The sequence below is a fragment of the Chiloscyllium plagiosum genome, unplaced genomic scaffold (assembly GCF_037043375.1).
Source record: "Chiloscyllium plagiosum isolate Xiang-an unplaced genomic scaffold, Cpla_swu_hap1 HiC_scaffold_30, whole genome shotgun sequence".
Taxonomy (NCBI): Eukaryota; Metazoa; Chordata; class Chondrichthyes; order Orectolobiformes; family Hemiscylliidae; genus Chiloscyllium; species Chiloscyllium plagiosum.
The window spans coordinates 31,436,855-31,460,167 of NW_028270168.1; the positions used below are offsets into that span (position 1 = coordinate 31,436,855).

General features: G+C 37.7%; 1 protein-coding gene across 1 annotated transcript in view; it reads right to left on the minus strand.

Moving 5' to 3' along the window:
• LOC122563694 (microtubule-actin cross-linking factor 1) overlaps positions 1-23,313 on the minus strand; it is a 536,485-nt gene that overhangs the window by 108,821 nt on the left and 404,351 nt on the right. Inside the window, 4 exon segments of the mRNA XM_087976866.1 lie at positions 2,165-2,324; positions 4,220-4,386; positions 7,140-7,310; positions 11,643-11,804. Of these exon segments, the coding sequence (XP_087832992.1) occupies positions 2,165-2,324; positions 4,220-4,386; positions 7,140-7,310; positions 11,643-11,804 (660 nt within the window).

Consider the following 23,313-nt stretch of genomic DNA (forward strand, 5'->3'; position numbering starts at 1 on the left):
GTATATTGGGTCCAGGTCGATGTGTTTGTTGACGGAGTTTGTGGATGAGTGCCATGCTTCTAGGAATTCCCTGGCTGTTCTTTGTTTGGCTTGCCCTATAATGGTAGTGTTGTCCCAGTCGAATTCATGTTGCTTGTCGTCTGCGTGTGTGGCTACTAGGGATAGCTTGTCATGTCGTTTCGTGGCTAGTTGGTGTTCATGGATGCGGATCGTTAGCTGAATTCCTGTTTGTCCTATATAGTGTTTTGTGCAGTCCTTGCATGGGATTTTGTACACTACATTAGTTTTGCTCATGCTGGGTATCGGGCCCTTCGTTCTGGTGAGTTGTTGTCCGAGTGTGGCTGTTGGTTTGTGTGCTGTTATAAGTCCTAGTGGTCGCAGTAGTCTGGCTGATAGTTCAGAGATGTTCTTGATGTATGGTACCATACTCACCAGAACGAAGGACCCGATACCCAGCATGAGCAAAACTAATGTAGTGTACAAAATCCCATGCAAGGACTGCACAAAACACTATATAGGACAAACAGGAAGACAGCTAACGATCCGCATCCATGAACACCAACTAGCCACGAAACGACATGACCAGCTATCCCTAGTAGCCACACACGCAGACGACAAGCAACATGAATTTGACTGGGACAACACTACCATTATAGGGCAAGCCAAACAAAGAACAGCCAGGGAATTCCTAGAAGCATGGCACTCATCCACAAACTCCATCAACAAACACATCGACCTGGACCCAATACACCGGCCACTACAGCGGACAGCTGAAACTGACAACCGGAAGCGGCAGGGACAGGCCACTATAAATGCCGGAGGAAACACCACAGAAGCACTTCACAGGAGGCTCCCAAGCACTGAAGATGTCACCTAGACAGGGGACGAAACGTTTGCAACAAAGACTTCCAGCTCGGCGAACAGAACCACAGCAACCAGCACCCGAGCTACAAATCTTCTCACAAACTTTGAGCATGAATCCTGTTTGAAGTTCACACGTATGGGTGTTGAACAATGACAGAATTGCCTTGATTGAAAAGTGCCCTTGGTAAAATACTTTCAACAATATTAATACAGGAATAAAAGCCACTGTGGCAAGACATTCAAATACACCTTATCCCAATAAAACCAAATAATATCCCAATGGAATCTTATCCCAATAAAAACTCAATGCCTTCAGAGGAGGGGCAAAAAACTAACAATTTATAAAATGGGAAGAAACTCACGATTTTTTGACAGCAGCACAATCCTTATTTAAAGCTAGGGTTGGATAGGGTTGAAAGATCTTCATAAGTCGCAAATGGTTAAATTTTTTTAAAAATAAATTGTATAAATATACCTCAAATGGACATAAAAATAAAAGATTCTCACAATAAGATTTTTTTTGAAATACTGGGCAAATTTACATCACTTATTAAGGAAGTGTGTAGGAATTGAATTGAGACAAAGTGATTTATGTAAATGTGAAGGTTAGTTACAAATCAGAATGAGAGATGCATCTGTATGCATACACAAAATGTTCTTGCTAGGGCTAAGTCCAATTGATTCTCATTTTAGTTCAAATCAACAAATTAGATTTTAGCTTGCCCTTAACAAAAGTAGTAGCTCTTCATTCAACTGAATGGCATTGTGAAAACTTGGCTTGCTACCAACCTATCTTCTCTTTCTAGTGTTTCCTTGACATCCATTAAAAACTGAAATTTGAAAACGTCTGAACTCTTGTCAGCCAAAACAAAAGGAAGCTTGTTTTCCTTTTTCATAACCATCACAGCATTTGACAAGTTTTGTTAAGGGAGGGGATGGGGACAAAAAGATGGTTGTGTTGGATTTCCATTCCAACATTTTGTTTATCTACAACCAAAAGAGGGGCTCTTGTACATTTCTGCAAATCAATGTGTCATTTTACACTGCAGATACATGGTACCTTCTCCTTCCTTAGGAGATGGGTTTTGGAATATATTGAAGGACTGCATAGTGAAGACAGTTTGCAGTTAAAAGTCAAACCACAACTTTAGCACTAATTCTGGTGCACTTCGTAACATAAGAATACATAAATTAATGTGACAGCAAGAAAAGAGACTAAAAATTAAGAATTTTACAACATGTCATTCAGTTACAACTGACTCAGTGTGAAGAAATTATACCTTGGAATAATGCCACTTACCTTATGGCGTGTAATTTGCTGCTGAATTTTAGAAGTTTGAGTTCCTACAGGTTCAGAGTTTGCCAACTTCTTCTCCTTGCTGGTCAGCCACTCATTCAGAGGTTCTACAGTCTCATGGAACTGCTTTGCAATGATTAAAATATTCTCTAACTGGCTCTGCCTGTGTTAAAATATGAAGAAAGACAAAGTATTATAGCAGTGCAAATATTTATACAAACAGCATTAAATTATCCAGGTTGACTGCATTCAATTAAACTAAATCCTAATATTTAATTTACTCTGGTTTAGAGAGAACATAAGCTCGTAGCACATTCTTGAGTACAATTTAAGTTTAGCAACCTAATCAAACTCATGAAAGCATCAACATAAAAACTACATTTTGCATAAGTATATTAATATACACCTGTCTTTGCAGCACATAATCATAATAGACAGTGCAATAAACAGCTAGTGCGAATATTTGATTGGGACAAACTGAAATAGAAGATTGTGCAAATGCTTAGCCACATTGACTACTGAGATTTACAACTTCACATGGAATTTGTCACTTTACCATTTTCCTGTTGCTTACAGCATTGATATGTTAATTAATTCACTTATTCTGAACACTGTCAAATTATTAAGAGCATCTGGACAAAGAATGAGAGTTAATTCATCCTATTTTTGTTGCTGCATATTTGCCAAACTCCACAATACTCAAGATGTCTGTCAGATTGTCAAATGATTAAGGCAGATATCCATGCATATTTTTCAAATGGATTCAGAGTATTTTCTGAACTTCCAATTTCTTTTAATGCAAAAAAATTTTTATAGTTAACATTCCGAGGACAAGCCTTTAGATAAATGGAAAATTTGGATTTGTATGATCTACAGTTCAAATGTTCAAATATAATAACTTTAGTTACTAAGTGTAGTGAAATCTCCATTGGAGCATTTGAACAATGATTTTGACCACTGAATGACAGTGATTAGATGCACATTTACTTTGTCTGCCAGGATCAAATATACAACACACTTCACTGCACAACCATGGATTTAGAAGAATTAATTCAATTGTATGGAAAGGAACTTATAAATGATGTAAAATTATACTTATTCAAATCTAACTTCTTCATATCAATGCAGAGATATCTCTTTTCAAATGCCTACACAGCAGTGTGTTTTCTTTTAAGTAGATGTGCATTTAGATTTATCTCCAAGCTGGCACTCAGACCTTGTGCCCTAAATAGAATTGCAGAGTAGGATTGAGGAAATAGTTCTGTGCTAGTACATTCTTTCTTGCAGGAACAATTGGCATTCTTTCCAATGCCTACACACTTGACTACAGTGCAGTGACATAAATAGATCTATAAACTTAAAATGGAGTAAAAACTATTAACTTAAGTTTGCTTTAAGTTGTAAATTCAGTTGACAGTGGCTCTCTACACAGCTGCACGTGCACGTTTCCTGAACTTTAACACTACAATCAAGTTTTATAAGCCCTACGGATGTCACAATAAAAAGGTTTTTCACATTGCTTTGGTGCTGTAAAATCTCACCATTAGTTCACACATAGTCCTCATGTGCTTACAAATGGACACGAGGTTTTGTTGAATTCATATGTTGCAAATATATGGTCTATCTTTTACATATTTTTTGTTCCATTTTCATACATTTGTTAATGAGGACTGCAACCTGGAATCTGCTCCTGCTTCCAAACCTTTCCTTTCTTTAGGTGTACAAATGCAATTTAAATTATTTTCAAAATATTATAGTTTTGCTAAGCTTATTTTGATGTTTGCTTTTTCCTCCCTTTATAGCTTTGAAAATGCAGTATTTACTCAAAGTTACAAAAGTAGTTGAAAAATCACAATCCATTAAAACAAAAGCTTAAAACATGCAATCTGTTTCAGTTTTGATTTCAAGCTCGGCATAGTTGACAAAGAATGGTGGGAACTTCTAATTCCAGAAAAGTTACACTTCTTTTGACAATATTGTTTGAAAAACATTTTTATTTATTTGTAAAACAAAACATGATTTTGTCTCTTCCCACATGAATATGGAAAGGCCACATACCTTGCAATGGCCTTGCTGAGCAAACTGTCCCATCTCTCCCTCAGGCTCTGTAGTTGTTTTTGTATCTTCTCTTTTTCAGCTGTTTCTGCTGATTCTGCTATCCTTTCTCCTTCTGCTTCAATAATTTCCACTGTTGATTTGCGATCATCTAGTAGTCTTTGCAGCAGCTGGGCAAAAACAAATTACAGTTGCCAAGTTCCTTTAGACTTAAATCTAATTTCTTTGTGAAACGATGTTGCAAAGTAACTGCCCGGAGAGGCTGTTACGCATTCCTGACTCCTTTATGCTTTCCATATTCTTCGCAAGATACTATGGAAACATTGTCCAACCATTCAGCTATTTTGTTCTCCTGATTTTTATTGAATGCTTGCATGTCGAGAGAAAAATGAGTCCATAGTGCTCAAAGTTATCATCTTGTGATATGACGGGATGCAAATTAAGTGAAATAGTTACATCGTCTGTCTCTTACTAACATAGCTGTTGACCCTTTTAATGGATTGAAACACAGACTGGGTGACCATTTTGCCGAACAGCTCTGCTCTCTCCATAAAAATGATCCCAAGTTTCCAGTTGCCTGCTAGTTCAACACACTACCATGTTCCCATGCCAACGTTTCAGTCTCAGGCCTGCTACGGGGCTCCACTGAAGCTCAATGCAAGCTGAGGAAAATCTCATCTTTCATCTAGGTATCTTACAGCCCTCAGGACACAGAGTTTAATAATTTCCTTCCATATTCATCACCCACTTCTGTACCCCCAGGTTTGGTTGTGTATAGGGTGTATCCAACACAGCCAATCCATTTTCAACTATTTTCAATTCCTGTTATCATCTAATCAGTATCTAATTCCACCAGCAATCCCTTTGTCAGCTTACCCCTTTCCCCCCCTCTGTGGGTACAGTATTCATCCTTTTGTCTCCTAACCCCATTCCCTGTCATCAGCATAAATGTCATTTCCAATTTACTTTTAGTTCTGGAGTCACTGGATTCAAAACATTAACTTTGTTTTCCTCTGCACAGATGCTGCCAGATCTGTTGATTTTCTCTTACACTTTGTTTTTGTTTCAGACTTCCAGTATCCGCAGTTCTTTGTTTTATTATGGCTGTTTACTTGCCCTGTTCTCTTCTATAGACTGGAAAAATAGGGGAAAGATAAATATGAGAATTAAATTAAATGCACTCTCAGAAGATGCCTGGAAGAATTAAAAGCTGTGCCAATACTACCAGTTTGGAAAGAGATCTGTTTCTCGAAGGTTCTCTTACGGTGGTTAGTCTTCCAGCCAAGCTTAATTTTAACTGAGTTCCCAGGTACGCTTATCACAGACAGATCTGACCCCCTCACAGGGCATTCCCAGACTCTCAGCTTTATCAACTGTATAATGCAGGATCAACTTCTATCGTGAAAAAAGATTCCAGCAAGGTATACAGGAGAAAATATCTTTGATGCTGAACCCCAAATGTAAAAGTTACAGTGTTTGATGTGTTAGTTCGTTTTGCAACTAAAATGTTGCGAACTGTATTATATTACACCACACTACAAAGAGGCAGACAATTAGGAATGGTCCAGCTTATATCATAAAAAATTAAGCTCTACAATGCCAGGATAGCTTAAGATCATACACTATATGGATAATATGTAAAATTGTTTAACCTTAGAATTCAGCTCTTTGCAAAAAAAAATCCTAATATAAATATAGCCTAAAGAATTACATATTGTTTTGATTGTTTGTCAACATATGTAACTCTGTATTCAGGACTAAAGGAGTTTAAGAGTACGTTGTGCGTTTCACCTGTCTTAGCTACATTGATCCAATTATCAAGCTAACATAATATATTACCATAATTAGATGATTAAACATCCAAAAATCCTGAAAAATAAACCAACAAATGGAATCCTTCTATTGGCAATGATCAGTGGCCCAAAATAATGGAATTACTATATAGCCTGATCAATTTTAGCCCAGTAATTAAGGAAATATTCTTTGAAACATTAAAGTGACATTAATACCAGCATAAACACTTGCAAACAATGGGTACTGTTATTTCACAAAATATATCCAAATGAACATTCTTGTGAGTACACTGAAACATAATTAAGTTATTCTGAGGAAAAGACTAAAGTAATGATAAGCTGATCCAGGAGTTAATTCAACTGAAACCACTTGAGCTGTTACTGTAACAGGATTACCAAGGCAATAGTTCAGCAATAAGAGAAAGGTGTACATTATCTGAAAGGTGAACCTTTATACCAAAAATTCTTGGAACTGCATTCATTTTGAAGGTGAATCATATAAATAAACAAATTATAACTCTTCAGTTAATTATCAATTTCACCTTAAAACTCTGCTGGTCCATTTGCACAGCTTGAGCTGTTAACAGAATAAAACTTTCAACTTTGTTCAAAATTTCAAGTGAATTGTTCCAGTCTATTAAAAACATTGCTTTCGTTAAAGGTTGTTTCACAAATCCCCCTTTGCTTTGGAGGAGAAGGGATGAATTATGTGCCACTTTCCTCAATCTCGTAACATGAGAGGCATTTCAAGTCTTTATTTTGTATATGTGCAAAGAAACCTTTGCCAAGCACTTTTTCTTGGAGACAGGGCTCTTTAAAAGATGGAAAACTGGCATTGAGACAAATTTTATTTTACCAATGAACTGGAGGAAAGAATAGTGATTTGCACTATTCAGACTTGGCATTAATTCAGTGGATGGCCATTTGTTCATCTCTGCACATGGAACAAATGTCTCTTTATAATCCAATTCCTGGAGATGAAAAATGCAGTGCAGTATTCTAAACTTTTGATCCATGTCTCAAATTTTATCCTATTATATGGCTTTTCAAATAAAATCTGCCATTATTCTAGCCTGTCTATTGCAAAAGAGAATCCAAATGTATTGCTTTGCTCCTACAGTGCAAAATACCTTCTGTTCTTGAATTTGTGCCTTCACCACTTTGTATTCAGCTGATGGAGGCTTCTGATTAGCGATCAGTTCTTCAGTATCTGTAAGCCAGCTCAACAAAGGCTCCAAAGCGTCCTGGAATTTTCCACGGTGTAACAGTGCTTCTTGCAATTGGGAAATACGCTCTGCCACCTTGAAAAAGAACAATTTTTTAAAAACAATTCTAATTTAGGGTTTTCCTCCACAGATACAAGATTTGTAGAGGAGAATGAGAACAACCAAGCTGAAGAGAGAAGAGCGGAGGAAAGATAGAGAAAGGAACAAGTAGTGATAAAGACGCAAGTGTGGGTGGGCAATGGAGGCCAGAGAGGGATGGGAGTGTGTAGGGGTGGAAGGCCAGAGATGGGTGAAAGAGAGAGCAGAGGCAGAAGGGAGGGCTGAGAAAGAACCATGGACAAAAAAGCAGAGAATGGGCTAGGGAGAAATGGCAGAGATGTGCAGGTGGTGGTGGCAGTGAGGGGCAGGGTGAAGGTATTCTGGAAGGAGAAGGAGAAGGTAGAGGAAGAGAAGGGACATCAGGTCAAGGGGATTTGAAGACAGGGAGGCTCCACTAACATGGAAGATCGATTCACTGTCTGCAATACCACAAATAATTATCTGGGAAATTAAATAGCATGACTGTCAATGGATTTAAACTAGGAAATGAACCATGATAAATGCTCTATATTTTGCTTTTCATCCAATATAGTCACCCAAGTTCTTTTCAATCAAAATCCTAAATATATTATATTTTAACCACATGAACCAAAATATTGAGTTTAAATAGCATTTATTTCCCTTTTCCAGAAAATTTTGTCACATTACGAGACTAACACCACATACAGAAATTGCTCAATTAGGTTATTGTTTTTGTCAGTCCAGATAATGAATAACTGTTGGCTTCTCAATTCGAAGTGGTATGATAGCTTGAATCCAAGTCTGCCATCATTCACTATTTTGTGCACATACACTTAGAATAAAAATTCTGGATTGCTATCAGGACTGAGAATCAGTGGAAACTGAAGCTAATTTCTTTCTTTTTTCATTCAGAGTCTAGGTCAGTTCTTAGTTCTCATCACTAAATGTCTTGTGAGAAGTGGGCGGTGAGCTGCCTTGAGCTACTGAATTTGATGTGGTGTAGTTACATACTTAAAGTGCTGTTATGAAGGATTTTATCCTAGTGACATTGAAAGAATGGCAACACAGTTTTAATTCAAGATGCGTCAGCTGGCATAGAATTTGCAGATCCTGGTATTCTTGTGCATCCACTGCTCGTTCTTTTAGGTGGCCGAGGTTGCAGTTTGGAAGATATTGTTGCAGCACCCTAGGTGAGGTGTTGTAGTGCATCTTGTAGTTTTTTTTTCTTTATTCTTGGAAGGATGTGCACAGCGTCAAACCAGTTAGGCTCTCTATGACATTTCAGAGGGCAATTAGAAATCAAACATATTCCGGAGTCTCTAGAATCTCATGGAGGCCAGGTAAGGATGGCAGATTTCCTTCCCTAAAGAGCATTAGTGAACCAAGTGAGTTTTTCCAACAATCAACAATAGTTATGTGGCCACAGAGCTGTATCTAGGGAAATGTGATGTCCCAGGGCAAATCACACTGTGCAGCTACCCCAGTAACCATCCCATAGGGCAATCCTTAGGGAATTTCCATGAAATGTCTTTGAAAGGTCACAACTAGCCACTCTTACCTATTCAAAAGGTCACCCCCCCAACCTGACATCTGGCTCCTCTTGGGTGTCTATGGTCCCCAAGAGGAACTCAAAAGTGGGTCCCTGGCCCCCAAACCCTCCCCCCACCAACCCAAAACCTGAACTCAATAGCATTGTCAATAACTCCTTACATCACTATGAAGGACAAGGGCAGGAGATGGGAGCACCACCAGGTGCAAATAATCCTCTAAGCCACTCACCATCCTGACTTGGATATACTATTATTTCTTCATGGTCATTGGTCAAAATCCTGGAATTGCTTCTCTAATGGTGTTGCGGGTAGATTTAGAACATGTGGACTGCAGCAGTTCAAAAACTTTATCATCACCTTCTGAAGGACAATGAAGTACAACGAAGGACAGGCAATAAATGGTGGCCAGTCAGCAACGCTTACGTCCCACAAATGAATTTTAAAAAAAAAAAGCTGGATTTTGTCTTGTTCTTGTGAAGAGGACATTTTGGGCGTGCCTCTACATTGGCAGGCAGATGCCAGTACGATATTGGAACATCTTAGTTAAGGGCAGCGTAAGCCTTTAATATGATTGCTGGAATATTTTGGGGTCAATAATTTTTGTTGTGTCCAGTGGCTTCAGTTGTTTCTTGATATCACAGATTTAACTGAATCAGCTGAAGACTGGCACCTGTGACACAGAGCCTCAGCAATGGGTCAACCTCTAGGAACTGTCCTTTCTTATAAAATACCATGCAAGGACTGTACAAACACTACATTGGACAAACAGGCAGAAAACTAGCCACCAGGATACATGAACACCAACTAGCCACAAAAAGACATGACTCTCTAGTATCCTCACATACGATGTTACCTAGTAAGGTAATGAAACGTCTGGAAATGAACCTTTCAGCTCAGCGAGCAAACCTACATCCAAAACCTCAACCTGAGCTACAAACTTTCTCAAAACTCGCAGAGCCAGATCTCATCTGTTGGTTGTGTGATCGCTTAGCCCCAAACACCACAAGCCACTGCCCTGTGTTACAGTTTCACCTCATTGTTAGGTGTGCCTGGCTTGCCCTTTTGCACAATCTATATCAAAAAGGATGGTTGTACAGTCATAGACATAGAGTCATATAACACAGAAATAGACCCTTCAGTCCAATTTGTCTGAGCTGACCAGACATCCCAATCTGACCTAGTCCCATTTGTCAGCATTTGGGCCACATCCCTTTAAACCGTTTCTATTCATGCACCCATCCAGATGCCTTTTAAATATTATACCCACCTCCACCACTTCTGTAGGCAGCTTGTTCCATATACAAGCTTCAGTGAAAAAAAACCTGTCTTTTAGGTATTTTTTTAAACATCTTTCCCCTCTCATCTTAAGCCTATGTCTTCTAGCTTTGGTCTTCCCTATCCTGAGAAAAAGACCTTGGTTAAACACCCTGCCCATACCTCTCATGAGTTTATAAATATCTATAAGGTCAGCCCTCAGTCTCTGATGCTCCAGGAACAAAGAGCCGATTCAGCCTCTCCCTACAATTTAAATCCTTTAGTCCTGCCTGAAATAACTCCACAAAGGCTGGTTATCCTGTCACCATGTCACTCTTTATTTACACGTGCATAGTACTTGACTGGTTTGCCCTCCTCAGACTCTGAGGGGATAGAACGTCTGACTCTCCTGTTTATAAATCGGTCAGCCCCAATTAGGGAACTCATACTCAAATGATCAGGAAAAAAAACACAAGTTGCTGGAAAAGCTCAGCTGGTTTAGCAGCATCTGTGAAAAGAAATCAGAGTTGATGTTTCAGGTCGAGTGACCCTTCCTCAGAATGCATATTCTATGATGTCCACCTGACTGATCTTATTACAATCACTATACTGGCAACATTTTTGTAAATTTTTTCTGCATCCTCTCAGGTTTGACAATATCCTTCGTAAAGAAGGGTGACCAGAATTGTATGCAGTACTCAAAGTGGCTTTAATGTCCAGTACAGCCGCAACATGAAGTCCCAACTCCTATAGTCAATGTTCTGACCAATGATAGCAAGCATGCTAAACACCTCCTGCACCATCTTGTCTGCCTGCAACTTCACTTTCAAGGAACTATGCACCTGCATCCTCAAGTCTCTTTGTTTGGATTCTCCAGAGTTATGGCAAAGGTAGAATGGTACATGTGCTGGATCACAAGGTTGCAGATGCTGTTGCTACTGATGGCACCAAGTCTCTTGGACACTAATTTCTGAGTTGTTAAATTTGTTTTAATTTAGCCCATTTAATACAATGGAAGCACCGCTCAACAAGGTGGAGAGTATTCTCAATCTAAATTACTTCAATGCTGCCCTAGATAAGCTGAGATACCGAGACACAGGCTGGTGATTAATATTGGATTGTTTTCATCTGGACAGATTTGTTTGGTTTATCAGAAGATACAATATGACTGGTCTCTTAAAGTTGGTGTATTGGTTTCTACAACATTCATTTGAAAACAAATGATTGCACTTCAAAGTAATTCATTGGTATTGAAGTGCTTTGGTGTACTTTACAAAACATGACATGGCATTATAGAAGTGCAGGTGTTTTTTTAAAAAACCATTTACTTAACTTCTTAAATGTTGTAAGTGTTAAACTATCCTGTGAGGCCAGCATCCCAATTTTAAGGGTTGAACCTTTATTTTTTGTACTGATTATTGATTAAACAAACTTGGAATGTACAAAGCACACAAAAATTTGAATTAATCTTTCTTTAGCCTTAATAATTCTTATATATCTACAAAAAAAAGTAGTTTCTTTTCCATAGCAATGAAGAACTAACCTTTTTATTGAGTGTGTTCCATCTGGTGTTTGTCTCATCAAGATCATGTTCAAGTCCTTGGGTGTTGGCATTCTTTGCAGCACTCTGAATAAGACCCTGCCCCACTGCATTAGCCTGCTGAAGTTTGTAATGAATGGGATCCACCTGAACTTTCTGGAATGTCTAAACCAAAAGAAGAATAATGAGAAAAAAAAAATCAGTCAACAATACTGGTCACCTTGAAATAATGCTATTTTGCGTAGGAATGGCATCACCACCATGTGTCCCCACACAAAACCAGTATACAATTAAAATCATTAATTAGATATACAAATACACATTTTTGAATGTCATACTAGGTTGAAAACTGTAAGAAGATTGAATCATAGTTTACATCAAACTAAATTGCCTCAAGTCTTCAGATCTCTCACAATATAAAACACATCTGTTAGCATACTTCCCATCAGTTGGAGCCAATTAAAACTGATACCATTGAATTCCAATATTAGACAATATAACTTAACCTTATGACATCTGACCATGAACAAATACTTTGGCATTTCCTTCAATTTTCGAATAGTGAGTTTTTTTTTTGTATGATAGACTCAGTAGTCAAAAGAATTAAAGCAGCACAGTTCCCTGATATTTTCTGCTTTTTTGCCAAATGCAAAAACTTCCAACCGTAGGTTTTGGTAAAATTATGAAATTGTATTGGGTAGCTATTTATCACCACCCAATGTAATTCTCTACTATGCTCAAATTCTAACCAACCTAACTTAAGCACTGTTAAAAAGGTTTCTTTCATTTTTATTTGCAGCTCAACAGATAATTCTACAACTACTACGTTCTCTACTACTACATAGTGAGAGAAATTAAGGCATTAGTTCAACAAACTGTCTCTGGAATACATAAAAAGCTGACCTGATTTGACCTAATTCTCTCAATGGGTACAAAAACTAAGCAAAAAAACTTTGTCAAACACAGTATTAATTTTTTATGGTCCCGAAGGTGACAAGCTGAAACACCTACAGATGCCCAACTGTTTTAAGAGGGTTGGCACTGACATGGCAGTGTCATTACTCAGTTTTGTTACTTATTCAGAATGCCATGGAATAGGAAAAACATGAAATAAGTTAGGAGACAGATTGTTCCACAATAGAAATGTCTATAGCACGTGAAACTGGTGTTTGAAATCGAATCTCCTGGTATTAGAAATCTGCACTTAAGTTATTTTACTTTTGCATATTGTAGCAAGTATTAGCATTGTCATCGAAGCCCCGAGCTTAACGTACTTTTGTTTTTTACATTAAAATGCACTGGATTGTACAAGATAGGCACAGAGTTGGAATGGAGACCATAAGATATAGGAACAGAAGCAAGCCATTCAGACCACTGAGTCTGCTCCATCATTCAATGAGATCACAGCTGATAATGACAATCCAACTTCACTTTCCTGCATTTTCTCCACAATCTTTGATTTCATTACTGATTAAAAATCTCAGTCTTGAATATGACTTCAAGAGCTGTAATTTGCTATTGCTCAAGTACATGAAAAATTACAAATTAATGCATTTCTAGATATTGCTTACAAATAGTCTCTTTCAGTGTTGGGAATAAGTGAAAATGCTACTTGTTTGGTTTAAATCTCTAGTCATATAGGTGCAGAGTCCCTACTTCCAGGCTAGAAGGTGGGTTCAAGCATCACCTCTTCTGGAAGTGTGCCATAATGTGTCAAATTATTTTTTAAAAAAGTGGCCGACCACGGTTATGTATCTTGCCTAACTGTGGATTATCTGGCTCCACAGACTGATTTGCAAAGCATCCAAAATAAAAGTGTGCAAGAATTGATGTTAAAGATGATGAAATTCAAAGCATTTTTTTTCATTTATCCAAAGACAGAATAACTTGCCAACAACTTAAATTATGCATGTTAACAAACAACTGTTGTGGTTCTGTTTGCCGAGCTGGGAATTTGTGTTGCAGACGTTTCGTCCCCTGTCTAGGTGACATCCTCAGTGCTTGGGAGCCTCCTGTGAAGCGCTTCTGTGGTGTTTCCTCCGGCATTTATAGTGGTTTGTCTCTGCTGCTTCTGGTTGTCAGTTCCAGCTGTCCGTTGCAGTGGCCGGTATATTAGGTCCAGTTCGATGTGCTTATTGATTGAATCTGTGGATGAGTGCCATGCCTCTAGTAATTCCCTGGCTGTTCTCTGTTTGGCTTGTCCTATAATAGTAGTGTTGTCCCATGCGAACTCATGTTGCTTGTCATCTGCGTGTGGGGCACGGAATGAGGACATGCCACAACCCAAAGGACTAGCCACGTTACCATACATCAAGAATGTTTCTGAACTGACAGCCAGATTACTATGAGCACTAGGACTCATAACAGCACACAAACCAACAGCCACTCTCAGACAACTCACCAGGACAAAGGACCCGATACCCAGCATGAGCAAAACCAACGTAGTGTACAAAATCCCATGCAAGGACTGCACAAAACACTACATAGGAGAAACAGGAAGTCAGCTAACGATCCGCATCCACGAACATCAACTAGCCATGAAACGACACGACCAGCTATCCTTAGTAACCAGGAATGGTTTTGTAACTAAATTAACAGTGGAAATATTCCAACAGCTTTCATGATTGTATTTGGTGAATTTTGAATGTAAAAAACAGAAGCTAGTAAAGCCCAAGGGCTTAGCTGACAAGTGTTATTAACATGGCTTTACTTTTGCACATTGTAGATAAGTTCCATTTTCTAATATAGTACTGATTTCAAACATATACGTTTCATGCACTGTAGACATTTCTAATGTACACATTGCAGCTGATGATCGAAAAAAAATCAACTGAAGTAACTATGGCATGTGAATGATAATTGATTTAAGTGGAAATAGCCTTTAAGCATTGAGGTGGTCAAGGAGCAAATAGAAAGGAACAATTTCGCAGTCCACATTATACATTAACTCATTTTGGGATAATCAAGAGAAATGCGACAGAACTTCAAAGTTGAAAAGACTGAAAAAAATTACATTGAATTTGTAACCATTGGGAGGGTAATGGCTATTGAGAAGCCTTAAAAGCCATGGGCTATTGAGAACTTCCTGTTTGGACAATGAAGATACAGTGATGTTAATGCCTGGTGTTGGTCAGTCTTTTTTTTAAAACTTTAATTGTATAAAATAATAAAAATCTGCTTTGAAAGAGTCTCAAGTGCAAATAACCATCTCGCAATAGCAAAATCAATGAAATTATTACGGAGTTCCTGACCTGGGTCAGCAGATGCATTAAACAGAAAATCCACAGGATGAGCTTATTAACATGTATCAGGATGCCAGAGGAGGTCAAGGGTTTTCTGCAGTGGCTGATTCACCACTGCTGGTTCACTATCACTAAGACAAGTCATGGGTGTAACAGAAGAATGTTCAACTGCCTTGTTACTGTAAATGCAGCAATACTCAAGATCAGTACCTCATCCACTACGAACATACAGAGGCAGTAGAGTTTACTATGTTGCAGCAACTTGCTAAGACTTCTTCGACAGCATTTCCCAAACTCTCAGCCTCAACTCAACATAAGGACAATGGGATCAACACCACTTTCAAGATTCCGATGAGACCACATAGACCAGCTCCTTTATTGTTGGGGACACAAAAGCCTGGAAATCCCTATCTGATACAATTTTTGGAACACCTCCACCAGATTGAAGCAGTTCATGAAGGTAGCTTACCATCACTTTTTCATAACAGCTAGGGATGGACTGTGTGGTCATATACCGGAATTTTGTTCAAATCACTATGTGCGTACAGGGAGACAAAGTCCAATCAATGCACTCAGACAGCCGGATTCCTGTTCCAACACCATCAGACTAAACTAATACAGAAAGTAAATCATGTTTTTCCAACAATAATCGTTGAAGTCTTGGTCCTGCTATTGCATTTAGATAGTTAAGAATATGCAAAACAAATTGAGTTATTGGCAGATACAAATGACATCCTTTTAAATGAGGTCAGCAACGAAAGCTTGGCATATAGTTGCTGTCTTTTAGAGGGCGTATGCAGCTGCATTTGCAGATTAAGTTACACATCCACTAGTCAGTAAACATGGAATCGTTGGGCATTGATCAAGGTAAAATTTCCTGATTAATTCAGAACACAATTAAGTTGCAGACCAAAATTTATTGCTTTAAAAAAAATGCAACAAATAAAATCAGAAAACAGACTCAAGGTGTAATTTTCAGTGGAGTCTACATTCAAGTGGGTAACCATGCTCAGTGGCATCATTAACACCCAAGTGTATCAATTAAACATAGATCACACTTACATAAACAGCGCAGAACCATAAATGACAGAAAAGCTGTGGAACACATACAACATAAAATATCCATACTTTCACAAGTAAGCTAAACTAAGCATCATTGCCTCCGCAACTAATTCATTCAATACAACAATATCATACAACCAGATTTCTAGAAATTGAGCTGAATGACTCCATATCTAAAAAGATTGAAATAATCACTTACTACAAATTTAAACAAGAATTCTCAGCTCCTATCCAATGCAGAGATATCCTAAACATATTTAAATACTTGGGTGAATGAAAAAATAGAAAACACTCAATATCTACAGAAATGAAACAAGAATGTTGCATCAGGAAAAATATGAATATAAATTTTCTAAGTCAGTTCCCTGAATAATCAATTCCTAATTTCAGAAATATTATTGACAGAAGTGAGAAGAATGGTATGCCACATAGCCTTTTTCCTCTCCACAAATTGTAAGGTCCATTTAAATGACAATTTTGACACAATAGAAAAAAAAAAGTTCCTACTCTCACAATGAACAACAGAAATCCAAATATACACAAAGAACGATGCCTTTAAAAGATCAAACTTGCTGGTTCAACTGGCAATGGCTAGGTGAAGTTGTCTGGTGTCTGCTGCTCTGAGAAAGGTTAGTCATATGCAAACATTCTGGATCCAAGTGTCAACCAGCTGTGAAAACTGGTGATTGTACTTGCACAACAAACACTTTTTGTAGTGACTACTGAAATGGCCGTCTTGCTGCACAATTGTGGCCATTTATGTAATATTAGTCTTAAATTGCTATTTCCTCTTCTGAAAAGTTTGGTCTACATACATTGAATATAGTGATGTAAGATCACTAAAAGCTCCTCTTTTTATTTCGTTAGATTATAAATCTGAGCATAAACCTAGACCTAATTTTTACAGGCACATGCTTAAAATAAAAAAAATTGGAATTTTAAACATTTCGTCTATCAAGATATTGGAATGTCTTTGACGACAGACCTTTTGAACAGTTGCCAAAAAATGCTACTCTGAAACAGCCAGTTATAGTTGCGATCCAAGTAATGAGAACCAACCAGACTAATTCAAATCAAAAGTGGCAAAGTTTGAAAGTCAGCTGATTTACTAATTTTAAGTGAATCAATTTGCCTGCAAATCTGACACTTGAACTTGGTGGTTATCTAGTTAAGGAATTCAAAATCCTTTCAGTAAACCAGCAATAACAGATAAATCATTGTTAATCAAAACTAATGTGCATATTTCATTTAATTGTTAAGATTATTTCTGAAATCTTGGGATGCTTTGGTTAAATAGTCAAATTCTTTGATCTTTACAAGTTAGATCTGGAAGAACACAACAGATACTTTCCACTTACATTGCGTTAAATATATTTCATGAACCCTATATTTAACGGACTTATAAAATCAGACTTTTAAAAAAAAAGGGAAAAGGAGGCAGAAAATGATTCCTTTCTCCTATGATAACTTATCGATTAACTTAAATCTTTCTTACAAAGATGGGAGATATATTTGAAATTGCCAAAGTGGAAACTTAATTTTAAAAATGTATTCAGAGCTACAAATAGTTGCATACGCTTTCATTCCATATTTATCACTAATTTGTCAAGAATATTAGGAATTTTGAACAGCAGAGAATATCATAAATACCTCAATATCTGTATCCAAATCTTCACGTGAAACAGAAAATTCAACTTCATTTGGTTCCGTAGTAAACTTCTCTGTGTTAATATCTAAACTTATATCGTGTGAACCTGGCTCCAAGGTCAATATCCGTGGAATAGTGACTTCGGATTCTTCATGTGATTCTAACTCAAATAAATACTCCAGCATTCCTGTTTCAATAAAGTCACCCCCAAAGCATGAATTCGAAACATTTTCCCATGCATCTGCTTTTGGGTCCATTTCCCTTTCAGCTGCAGTTGCTTGTGTTGTGACTGTTGGCTCACTAACGTCCACTTCTTCATCACATTGAAAGAGAAACCGGATTGCTTCAAGTGGTCGATCCACATCCATGTTAAACAACAGTACTTCACTGGAACATCTATTATTATGAACCATCACATCAGACTCGATATCTATTCTGAGAGGCTCAATTTCTAACTGTTGCCCTGAACTACACACATCCACTGTGTCACAAGAAACAGTATTGAAACTTCCTGACCATTTAACTTCATCTAAGTCTGGCAAATCTTTCTGCTTAATATCAGTGCAACTACAAGTGACAGGAATTTGAATCGGAGTTTCACCAGATTCCAGATCCACGTTTGATGATTCCAACTGAAGTCTAATTTCCTGCATTTCAAATTCAACCCATTTCTTACTTTCGCTATCTGAATGTAGGCCTTGCTTCTCTTCAAAGTCACCAATGAATTTCTTCACTTCAAAGCCTGCATTACATACTCTGGGAAATGTTGATACTTCCAGACTACAGTTGGATTGATCAGTGATGGATTCTAAAGGAGAATTTGTAGTAGGAGGCTCAACAGCCATTTCACATTCCTTTAGTTGTACAATGGGTGCTTGCATTTCTTTAACCTTCCCCTCACTGGATAATGTTCCCATTTCCAAAGCACGGTATGAGAGATCTAGACATGATGTTACTATGGAGACTGTTAAAGGACGTTCAACAATATCGTGCTCATTTAACTGCACAGAGTTTGCCTGCATTTCTTTATTCTCCTGCACACTCGGCAAAATTACTACTTCCTGAGCACAGTAATCAAGATTTAGATCGGATGGTATTGATGAATCTGCTGTTGTTCCATATTGTTTAACAGAATTTTGTTGCCCATCTTTTGTAAAGACAGGATTATATGTTTCACATTCCTGGATTAGGGTTTCATAATCAGTATTTTTATCATTTGCTTCAAACAAAACAGCAATTTCTTTATCACATTTAGATTTTTCCTCGGAATTGACTAATATATTCTCTGCATTAACCAAACTTTCCTTCCAAAGATCATTAGTGAATATCTCACTATAATTATCCTTAGATATAGCTGCAATTCCTTTTTGATATACATCAGCTTCCTCTGGTCCAGTAGTGTCAAAATTTGAATCTGTTTGTTGTCCTTCAAATTCAAAGATGCCCTCAGATTTTGCTTTCTGATCAATATTATTTTTCCAATCTGCGTTGGCTGATTTCTGCTCAATGACAGTTTCTCTCTCAATAGCTTTTCTACTGCTTTGTGGTTTTCTGTTTAACTCTTCAATCATTTTCCATTCATCAGACTTCTCTCTCGTTGCAGAGTTTAATTTTTGGACAGCCATAAGGTTTTCTTTCCCTTCGATTATCACATCAGAATCTATTATTTTATCATCCAATAACTGGCTGACTTCCACTTCAAATTCCAAAAATGAATCTTTGTCTGTGACTGTGTTTTCCAGGATTATAGCACCTACTTGCTGAATTGCAGACTCTTCTTCAAAAGTGTTGCTCTCTTCAATCAAGTATCTTTCTTCATCTTCAAACTGTAACAGAGAGTCCTTATCTCCTTCTGTGCTTTCCAAGATCTTGGAATTTTCTTGAAGTGTTGACAGTTCATTGAAAACATTGCTGTCTTCAGTGAGGTTTCTCTCTTCTTCTTCAAATTGTAGTAGGGAGTCTATATCACCTACTGAAGTTTGCATTACATCTAGATGTTGAAAAGCTGATTTTTGACTAAGGTGTTTGTCATCAGTAAATGTTTGCTCTTCAAATTTTAATAGAGGATCAGTCTCTTCTTCTGTAATTTCCATGATTGCAGCATCTAGTTGCTGAAGTGCCAATTCTTCACTGAGATATTCTTTGCTTTCATTTAGCCACTGTTCCTCTTGTTCAAATTGTAACAGTGAGTCTATGTCTCCCTCTATGCTTTCCTGGATTACAGCATCCAGGTGAAGTAGTGCTGATTCTTCACTCAGACATTCTGAACTAAACAATACTTTTTCATCTTCACACTGCGCCCCAGTCCCAGGATTAACTTGGCTTTTGAATTCTATGACATAATCCTGTCCTTCAAAATCAACCTGTACATTATAAATGTCAGTGTTTATTTTGATTGCACCCAAATTTGAAACACCTCCACACTCTATTGATGTTGCATGTAGAGTTTTGTTTTCCTCTGCTATTTCATATGCTCTTCTATGTAGAAATGAGGCATCTTCTAATGTTCCCTTGGCCCTGAAGGCTCTTGGCCATGTTGCAGATACACATGCATCGTTCTCTGGCAAATGTCTAGCCATCACTGGTACATCCTTGTATTCTAGTAATGGAACATATTCACTTTCCGAACTTTGAGACAATATTACAGTATCTTTGAATTTACTTTCAGCTCCATGCTGAAATGTGGAATTATTTTCATTTTCTAATGCTGATTTCACTATGGTCAATTCGTTTTCAGAAGAAAGATTAGGAAGCTCAACAGGGAATTGGCTAGAATATCTTTTCTCTTGATTCAAATTTATGCTGCCTGCAGATTCATTTGGTGGGATTTCGGTTCTTTCTGCAAAGTCTGGAAAATTTGGAGGCAAGAAAGCTTTCCATGATCTCCTATTAATATTCTCTTTCCTCTCCACATGCGGTCTCCTTTTTGGTGGGCCAGAGGACCGGATCACATCACTGCTCAGTTTTAATGCATCAAATATAACTCTTTCATCTAATTTTTTACTTTCACAACTAGCTCTCGTTTCAAATACACTGGATGTTGTAGGAGTTCCATTACTTGATAATGTGCTAGTCTCTACAGCTCTCTGGTTTACAGAATGTGTGTGATCAGCAAAACTTCTTGATGGCTGGTTACTTTTTGTTCCTCGATCTATTTGTTCATTAATTCTCATAGTGTCATATATGGATCTTTGTGGAATGTAACAATCTTCAATGTACATGTCATCATCTTCATTTTTTCCTAAACAGGTGGGATTATTACGTCGTAAACAGTCTGGCCTGCTGAGTGGCTTCCCCATAATTCCAAAGTGTCTTAAATAACATACAAAAAAGGAAAATTAACCAGATTTTTGAAACTGTGTCTTTCACTTCAAATCCAACAGAGAAATATGCTTGTGAATTTTTATTCAATTAGAAGTCTCTAATATGTAGATGTTCCAACAGCTTATTACTCACTTGCCACATTAAATGAAGTATATCCAATCAATAAATTCACTTCAGACAAAAGAGCCAAAACTACATTTATGCATTCAATCAGATCTTCTCTGGTCTTCTGATAATGTACATCCTGGTTAAACAGAAGGCGGCCTTTCATATGCTTAGTCCAAAACTGTGCAAATTATTTTCATTTTAACCACAAACTACAATGCCTAAGACCCCGACTGCTGCAGGAGAGGCAGTCCTTGAAAACTGGCAAGTTTTCTTTTGAAAAGTGATTCTTGGCGGATATTCCGGCAGATTCAAAGACAGGAAGTTCTTCAATCAGTGGAGCTTCAGCTGCTTCCTTTCTTAGCAACATCATGGCATTTTTTAAAACTGTACAACTTCAGAACAATGACTAAAGGTTTCCAGATGAGTTGTTTTTACAAAGAATGATTTAAGGTTATTACCTACAAATCAATCATTTGCAGGTTGATGCTATTAAACCACTTTGCCATGATTCTACAATCCCAGCCAGAGTGTAGTTTAACGGTTATCCAAAGAGCGTGAAGAGCAAGAGTAACTCCGGCACGAATCAGACCAGTGCCAAGAGTTGTCAGCTCCTACTGCAGTATGACTTGCTTATTTATCTACTTTGGTCCAGGTGTTTACCCCCCACCCCATCAATTGCCAAACAGCTTTTCTTTTTCCTCCTGGTTTATGAACTGTAACAAGCAGCCTATAAGCAGCATGGCACACAAAGTTAATTTTCTTCCCAGATCTTGAAAAGCGTTGTGTCCAGCTGTCACATGCTCCAAGGCAAACTTTTACTCTTGAACAAAAGGGTTTTGTGAGCTTCCGCGTTCTGTCCAGCCCTTCCAAAAGTCTGCTTTGCCCGGCCAGCTCTTCCTCAGCATGTGCTGTTTAAAGTAAGTTAGCAGAACTGGTTTGCTCATGGGCAATGTGAAGCAGCAGTGATTAATCCCAAAACCGACGTCAGCTTCTGTGGCTAATTAGATGTATTATGCTTTCACAGCCAAAAAAAATCCCGTAGCAGTCTTGTCAACTTTCCAGAACTTAGATAAGAGGTTAAAAAAGTTTTAAACACTTACTTTCTCAAAAAAAAATTGTTAAATTGCCACAAGATCTTAAACAGTACAGCAGGCAAACGGTTTCCAGTACATTTTTTTCCTCTCAACTGACTGGAGTGTCTCTCTGCTTACACAAAGAAACGCCCTTTTTCGCTCGCTCGTTCCCCCCCCCCTCACACATACACACGCTGAGTAGCATCTGCTGTGATCTTATTTTCTCTGTCAGTCCGAAAACATTGTGAGTGCTGAAGTCCCAACTTGTGCACCCTCCCCTGCCTCTCTTACGTTTCAACCCCATGTGGTCAAGCTGCAACTTCTGAATAAGTTGACTCTTTAGTGACTGCCGCTCTACAGTGGCTTACATAGGAGACGTGGATACACTAAAATATGCTGCAGCAGAGAACATGGCATTCAAAAATTAATGCTTTGACTGTATCAAATTTCTTATAAATACTCCTTAGAAACAGGGAATTAATTCTGTTAGCTTTGTGTAGTCAGTCTCTTACTCCAAGTCCAAATCACGTCCATCTAGGTTAAAAACATTCAAACATATATGTAAGAATTAAAAATTTTGAAAATTGAAGACCACAAATTTAAGTTAGTTAAAATTGAGCTTTTATTTCATAAATAGAACTATGAAGTTCAGCCTGACGTTAAAATTCCTAATTTTCCAACTTTGTAGATTGCAGAATTTTTTTAAGTTCTTAAAACTCTACACTTTTAAAACTTTATAATCTCACTAAAAATTTTGTTCGTTTATTTTGAATTTTCTAGTATTAATGTCATCCGACTTCGTATGATGATTTGAATTCAACAAAGCAGGCAGCCTCTATAATTTAGAGCTAAAATAAACCTTGTGTGCAATGCAAAACATTTCTACTCAACATCAGATCAGCCAATGGAATGCAAGACCTTCTGGAGGAAAATTTCTTTGCCTTTTTCAGCACAATCTTGATACGGAAATACTACATCAGACTCAAAAATTCCTTTTCTGTTTTGTCATGTTTTGGGTGTCTCTCCAATCCCTGCCCCCTTGGTTTCCTTGTTTTGCTGCTCTCATCCAGACACTGTGATACAAGCAGTAGTGGATAGGGTAAACGGCCATTAGCCCACCAGTTTGAAATCACATTCCCTCGTGTATTGTTTTACAGCACAGTCAAAAAGCTCGTCAAAGCGCAATGGAAACTCGGATTACTATAATAGCTTGTACT